This window comes from Vipera ursinii (assembly GCF_947247035.1).
Source record: "Vipera ursinii genome assembly, chromosome: 1".
In the NCBI taxonomy this organism is placed as follows: Eukaryota; Metazoa; Chordata; class Lepidosauria; order Squamata; family Viperidae; genus Vipera; species Vipera ursinii.
Window position 1 is genome coordinate 47,682,301 of NC_139512.1, and position 8,192 is coordinate 47,690,492.

The 8,192-nt window shown below is 38.1% G+C and overlaps 1 protein-coding gene across 1 annotated transcript in view; it reads left to right on the top strand.

Moving 5' to 3' along the window:
• Nucleotides 1-6,340, top strand: part of CEP128 (centrosomal protein 128) — a 221,658-nt gene extending 215,318 nt beyond the window's left edge. Inside the window, exon 21 of the mRNA XM_083375275.1 lies at nt 6,218-6,340. Coding sequence (XP_083231401.1) covers nt 6,218-6,289 — 72 coding nt within the window. The 3' untranslated portion in view covers nt 6,290-6,340. The remainder of the gene's footprint in view (nt 1-6,217) is intronic.
• The last annotated feature ends 1,852 nt before the right edge of the window (nt 6,341-8,192 follow it).

Sequence of the window (8,192 nt, forward strand, 5' to 3'; positions counted from 1 at the left end):
TGGAGGCTAAAACATATAAGGAACGGTTGCTGGAACTGGGTATATCTAGTTTAATGAAGAGAAGGACGAGGGGTTGACATGACAGCAGTGTTCCAATATTTCAGGTTGCCACAAAGAAGAGGGAGTCAAGCTATTCTCCAAAGCACCTGAACACAGGACAAGAAGCAATGGATGGAAACTAACCAAAGAGAGAAGCAACCTAGAACTAAGGAGAAATTTCCTGACAGTTAGAACAATTAATCAGTGGAACAACCTACCTCCAGAAGCTGTGAATGCTCCAACACTGGAAGTTTTTAAGAAGAGACTGGACAGCCATTTGTCTGAAATAGTATAGGGTTTCCTGCCTGAGCAGGGGGCTGGACTAGATGATCTTCAAGGTATTATTATTATTATTATTATTATTATTATTATTATTATTATTATTATTATTATTATTATTATTATTATTATTATTATTATTATTAGAAAGTTTCTTGCTTCTGATCTGCCAATTGCAAGCCAAGTCCTCAAAAAGAGCCAACACAGTAGTCAAACTAGAAATTGTACTAGTGATATGGATTGTTTCCTAACAGCTTTTCTCTAGATAGTGGCATGCTCTTCCAAGACTGGTTATTTCATGTTAACAGTAGTTTATGTTAATAATGATGTCAGCTTTAATTGGTATTTCATAAGCCATGCATGAACTGAGGGTTCTTTGGAACTGCGTGATCTGCCTGAGGAAGATATGGAAGAGGTACGAACTTCTGCAGCCCTGTTGTAATAAAAAAAGATATTTCCTTTTACTTTTTTTTCTAGTATAATTGAATATTCAGAGAGCAAACTATTCATGCAAGTACTATGACCTGGTGGTATGGTTGCTCGTTTAGAAAGACTTGCTTTCTCATAAATGTCTTGCCTATACTGGTTCAGTAGTCTTGTCTATATAGAGAGAACCTGCGACTCTCCAATGAATAGAAATAGAAATAGAAATGACAATGGAGGTCTTGTAGTCCAGCCTCCTGGACCATTTCAGACAAGTGACTGTCTAGCCTCTTCATAAAAAGCTCCAGTGATGGAGTGCCCACGATATCTGAAGGCAAATTGTTCCACTGGTAAATTGTCCTCACTGTTAGGAAGTTTCTCCTTAATTCCAGGTTGCTTTTCTCTTTGGTCAGTTTCCAAGCATTGTTTCTTGTCCTGCCTTCTGGCGCTTTGGAGAATAATTTGACCTCCTCTTCTTTCTGGCAGCCCCTCAAATACTGGAATATTGCTATCATGTCACCCTATTTCTTCTTTTCTTTAGACTAGCCAGACCCAATTCCTGCAGCCATTTCATATGTTTTAGTCTCCAGACCTTTGATCATCTTGGTTGCTCTTTGAATTTCTTCCAAAGTCTCAATATCTTTTTTGTAGTATGGTGACCAAAATTGGTTGCAGTATTCCAGGTGTGATCTTACTAGGATTTTATAAAGCGGTCCTAATAGTTTACTTGATCTTGATTCTATGCCTCTGTTTATACAACCCAGGCCTGTATTAGCTTTTTGGGCTGCTGTTGCACTCTGCTGGCTCATAGTCAAGTGATAATCTGCTAGGAATCCAAGGTCCCTCTCACAGTTACAGGTCTCACCTAATCTGTACTTATACCTTTGATTTTTCCTGCCTAAATGTAAAACTTTGCTTTTCTCCACATTAAAGTTCATTTTGTTGCATAGGAAATCTGATGCAATAGGTTAGACTAGAAACATGAAAAAAAATCCCAGAAGATCACTTGTATACCATGCAAGAAAACTGCAAATGTGTGCCTATGTATGTTGTGAGCCTTGGTGGTACAATGGGTAGAATATAGCAGTGCAGTCAAACTCTGCCCACAGCCAGCAGTTCAATCCTGACAGTCTCAAGGTTGACTCAGCCTTCCACATCCTTCCGAGGTCAGTAAAATGAGGGCTTAGATCAGGGGTCAGCAACCTGAAACAGTGAAAGAGCCACTCAGAACCGGTTCCCTCACAAAAGGAAAAACTGGGAGCCACAAAAAATGTGTGCACATGCGCGTACATGTGTGCATGTGCAGAACAGAGTTTGACTGAAGAGTGGAGCCAAGGCGAGATATGCACCTACCCTGCATATTTGAATTGATTGGTTGAACTTTTTTAGTCCCACTTTTTTTTTTGGACTGCACATGGCAGAGGACTGGGAGCCACAGGAGACAGCTGAAAGAGCCACATGTGGCTCCGGAGCCGCGGGTTGCAGACCTGTGGCTTAGATTGTTGGGGACAAGATGCTGACACTATAAACCGCTTAGAGAGGGCTGTAAAGCACTATGGAGTGGTGTATAAGTCTAACTGCTATTGCTATTGCAATTAAGTCACTAGGAATCACATTCAAAAGTAATTACCTTTTTCACAGCAAATTTCACAGTTTACAGCAACGGTACAGTTTTCTACTATAAAAATGGTCCTTGTTCTTTATTCTAGACACCTCAAAAAATTTTAAAAGCTGGGCTCACATACATCAAGTAAGTAAGTAAATAGGTATATATTTATTTGACTTTTTTGCCACTCATTTCTCCTCAAGGCAACTGTTATAAGTACTTATAAAAGCTGTTTAGGGGTTTATATATTAATAAAATTTTAGTTGGAAGTAAATAGGTAACCAGCGTAGTTCACTACAAATATATATTACAAATGTGTCTCCAGAATTTCATAACATTCAAGAAATAAGTGGCATACTGCACCTATTGTAACATGTAGACAATCTTCATTATATTAGACAATTTTTCTGTTTATCTTGCAGAATTTTATCTGTGCTAGGCTAAAACTTTGTCTGTTTCTTCCAAGTGGACTTCTGAAATTAATGACACATTTCATAGAATGTCTGACTTGAAACATAGTCAAATGACAACAAACATCCTCTCTATTAATACATTAGAAAAATATTGTTTTGAAAAGCATGACTGCAAGATACAGCCCTCTCAATATAATATTTTCTACTATGTCTCTCATCCAGCTAAGCAGTTATCTGTGTTAATGTGGGCTTATAAATTGATCATTCTCAAAATTTAAATTTTGGAACGATTTTTTTGTGTGTGATTTTTCCCCCTAAGTAGCTACATCCAGAAATTTTGGAAGGTGGAATGATTACCAAACACAGGGAGACAAGTTTAACATTTTTCTTCCATGTCACACCTAACCAACCTTTGCCTCCAGAATTTCAGTTTTGTGCCAGTTGAAACTTCCTTCCAGGTTTAATAGCAATTTTAGATAGGGATCTTCTGTGGAAAATGAATCTGGGAACAAACTTGCAATTGCTGACTTATGATTAGCAGAAGGCAGTTATAGCAGGGAGAATCAGCCTGTGGAGTTTTAAAACCAAAATAGGGTTAACTATTTGTTCCTCCATAATATTGACATGCCAAAAGTAACCAGATAATTATCTTACTTCGGTTTGGAAGGGGCACAGAGGTGATCAAGAAGGAAAATATTGAAACAATGCTCATAAAAGGATGCAGTGATGATGGGAGCAGGGAATAATTTGTACTGTGATTTTGGAGTAAAGGGTTTTTAACAACAATTTTTTTAAAAATATATGGAGATATTTAAACACCAAAACTGAGTTGTTGCCAATGAAAGGCACTTCTTGCTCCCTCAGGTTTGGACATTGTCTTTTTGCCCAGAAGCTATGCACTTTTGGTTCCTGATGCTCCCTCATTCATCTGGAATAATTTGGGGGATGTAGTGGGGGCAGGAAGCAACAGCAGGGGAGGGAAAAAAGCCTCCTTCCATGAATGGAGCTCTCTTCTATTCATAAAACAGGAGTTAGGCTCCAGGCCAATGTGCAGATGGATTTGAATAGTAAGTGACCATCCATTTGAAGTATATAACAAATATTTTTGTAGGAAAACTATCAGAACAATGGAAAGGCTTCTTGAAAGCTTTGTATTATGACAGTTGTAAATATTAGGGAACCTTCCATTTTGCTGCCTACATAGAAAGGTCAAAACTCCAGTTTTTGTCTCTAAAACAATCTTATTTAGAGAATTACTTGCATACTGTATTTGAACTCTGGAACTGCTTCATTGTGTTGCTAGTAATAGGGTGGCCATTCATAAAGATCTCTTCCTTTCTCATAGTTACATCCTATCTAAAAATGTTTCTCATTGCTCTTTTTTCCTATTAACACTGGATTTTCTGGTGTACATTAGAGCATGTGATTTAATCCTATTCCTTTCTGTTATTGCTCTCGTGTATTGTCACTAAAAAAATCCTCATGCTGTTCCTGCTCAGGGTGGCTGAGGTTTAAAACAAGCTGAAAATACCCCAATGACTCTCATTCAATTCATGGTGAGATCCATGATTTCTCAGGAATTTTTCTCTTTTAACTAACCTTTTTAATACTGCCTTTGAAAAGTAGGTTTATGTGAAAAAATAGAAAATACTTGTAGCTTGGGGGGTTTAGATTTTGGCAGTGATTTGCTCTCCAAGCTTGTTTCCATTTAGTTCCTGAACATTTCATTATCAGACTAGGTAACAACATCAATCGGTTTATGTATTAAAAGTGACACCATCAGAGGGCCAGCACTAGATCACGTGGGCTTAATTTCAGCCTGTGGGTGGAAAGAAGCATATTGTTTATTTTAATCTACTGTACTAAATGTGATAGTTATTCGGCAGCCCTAAGCAAAGGAAAATTGAGGGTGAAGGGGATAATATGTTGAATACTAAGCTGTTCAAAATGGACAGTGATTTGTGTGTGTGTGTGTGTGTGTGTGTGTTTGTGTGTACGTATGGGTGAAGGTATATGTATGTATATGTAGCATGTGTGTGTATGTGTTATGTATGTATATAGATAGATAGATATTTTCTTTTGAGAGCAGGCAACAGAATTTCATTTTTAATGTGTGCCAGTGTGCTCACAGTAAAAAATGACAATAAAAGTTATCTTATCTTATGTGCTGCATAGGAACACTAAATCCAAAAATCCAAAATAAAGAATGATCAATGTATTTGCTTATTTTGAATTTTACACTATAACCTAGTGTGCGGGAATGAACAGTAAGTCAAGGCAAACGTGGCTTAAATTAAAGTGTACCTCTGCTATAGAGGCTCTAGCTGGCATATGTTATTATTTATCTGTAAGATTCCTATTTAGATCTTAAAATATGTGGAAATGTAGCATTCCAACCAAAGGAGGACACTGTCTCCTTTTAACGCTTCATGCATCAGAAATTTCCTGAAAAATGGGGAAACTGGCCTTAATGTTAATGATTATTTACCTAGGAAAACATGCAGATGAAAACTTAATTTGACTCTCAAATGAAGAGTAAGAAGAAGTAAGAAGTCACATTATTACTATTGACACTCTCAACCACACTTAGTAAAGGAGTATTGTATTGTAGTTCATAGACTCAGTGGCAAAGTGAGCATTATAAGACCTGTAAAACGTTTTGCAAATCAGGGGCCTATTCATTCTGAACAATTGGCTAAATGATATGGATATAGGCTTGAAAGAATGGAATAGAATAGAATAGAATAGAATAGAATAGAATAGAATAGAATAGAATAGAATAGAATAGAATAGAATAGAATAGAATAGAATAGAATAGAATAGAATGGAGCTGGAAGGGACCTTGGAGGTCTTCTAGTCCAGCCCCCTGCTCAAGCAGGAGAATCTATACCATTTCAGACAAGTGACTGTCTAGTCTCTAGTCACCTCCAATGATGGCGCACCCATGATTTCTGAAGGCAGGCTGTTCCAATGGTTACTTATCCTCACTGTTAGCAAGCTTCTCTTTAATTCCAGGTTGCTTCTCTCTGGTTGTTTCTTGTCCAGCCCTCTGGTACTTTGGTGAGTAATGTGACCCCCGTCTTCTTTGTGGCAGCCTCTCAAATACTGGAATACTACTATCATCTCTCCCCTATTTCTTCTTTTCTTTAGAAAGAGGCACAATTCAGTTCTGCACTGAAATATTTGCAGAAGAAATTGCATTAGATATGGCCAATCATTTTCTCAAAATACAAATATCGTATTTTGTACAGTCTAACACTAAACACTTTTCTTCAAGATCCAATATACCTTATAAATATTTTATTTTTTTATTAAATTTATTTACTGCCCATTTCGTCTTGAAGCAATTCAGTTCTGCAGTGTAAACAGTTCTGTCCACATTTATCAAACAATGATTATATCGAGATGCAAAATGACAGCATTTTTAAAATCTTTGTTTCATTCATCTTCTTTTCAGGATATATTTTCAGGAACACAGCATGACCTCCTTCCAGAAAAAGATGGATCACTTCATTCATCTGACCACTGAAATATTGATGATGATTTGAAGTGTGTTAGATCTGGCAGAGATCCATGACTCTATCAAAACTTGTATTATCATTTCATTGTGATTCATTCCAAATTCTAACTCTGTAAAGATGTATTTGTAGAATCCATATGGCAATGCATATGGGCAATAGCATGGTATAAAGGGCAGAAAAAATATCCAAGACAATGGTCAGAAAAGATAAATTAGCTCAGGCAAGATCCCCTCTAGTTCTTAAAGATAGGATGGAGGAAATGCATTCACACTTACAAGATTCTGTTACTTTAACCTGATAATAAACATACTATTAGCTGGTATGACTGGTTTCCTAGTTTGATCAATCTTGGAGGGCTGACACATAGCAATAGCACTTATATACCACTTCAGAGTGCTTTACAGCTCTCTCTAAGTGGTTTACAGAGCTGGCATATTGCCCCCAACAATCTGGATCCTCATTTTACCAACCTCGGAAGGATGGAAGGCTGAGTCAACATTGAGAATCAAACTGCTGGCAGTTGGCAGTCAGCAGAATTAGCCTGCAATACTGCATCCTAACCTCTGTGCCACCATGGCTCTACCACTGTGCCATCATGGCACCACCATGGCTCTGGTAGAAAAGCAACACATATTCTTTCCCCCTATATACAAAGGCTGTAGAATTAAGACTTCCCTGTTCTTTTTACAGATTTAGAACATTACCTGTTCATGAACTGGCTTCATTGCCAACTAACTCATAATGAAGAACAGATTTTTCTACCAGGAATCATCCTTCGGCAGACCATAAAATTTAGAGTACAAGGTTCAAACCACTATAGCAAATATGTCAACCATAAACAGTAGGTGAGTTAAAACCTACAAGTTAAGAGCCTTCATTAATTAGTATGCTCCCTTATGTCCTGATCACCACTCAATAAAGTTACTGCAGCATGGTCTAGGTGGAACAATCTTTTGGGCCAACTGTAATTTCTGTGTCATCTCCAAAGGTCATTTCCAATGTGGTTGGGATATTGGCAGATATGTAGTCCTGCTATTACAGTGTAACACCACAACTGTAATTGCAGCACTGATTAGTAGCAGTCTTTGGGCCCAATTTATCAACTGACCGTACAAAACATGTTTATTGAATCAGTCTACTCAATCATAGAGGACTTTAACCACAATACATTTCCCATTAACTTAAAATATTGGAAAAAGTTAAAACAAGATACTGTTTTACTTCTTATAAATTAACCCAGTGCAAACAGGTGTTTTCTCTAAAATAAAGAGAATGTTGATAGCATATTAAGCAGGTCCCCTTCATGGATTACTGCCTTGTCGTGGCGAAGGGGCTTGCGTAATTCAATGAAGCCATGAGCTATGCCGTGCAGGGCCACCCAAGACGGACAGGTCATAGCTGAGAGTTCTGACAAAACGTGATCCACTGGAGAAGGAAATGGCAAACCACTCCAGTATCTTTGCCATGAAAACCCTAGGGACAGTACCAAAGGCAAAACGATATGACGCTGGAAGATGAGCCCCTCAGGTCGGAAGGCGTCCAATATGCTACTGGGGAAGAGCAGAGGGCTAGTACTAGTAGTGCCAGAAAGAATGAAGCGACTGGGCCAAAGCCGAAAGGACGCTCAGCTGTGGATGTGTCTGGTGGTGAAAGGAAAGTCCGATGCTGTAAAGATTTTTTTCTCCATAGGAACCTGGAATGTAAGATCCATGAATCAAGGAAAGCTGGACGTGGTCAAACAACAGCTGGATCATGGAGAAAGCTAGGGAGTTCCAGAAAAACATCTACTTCTGCTTCATTGACTATGCTAAAGCCTTTGATTGTGTGGATCATAACAAACTGTGGCAAGTTCTTAAAGAGATGGGAGTACCAGACCATCTTATTTGTCTCTTGAGAAACTTATATGCGGGT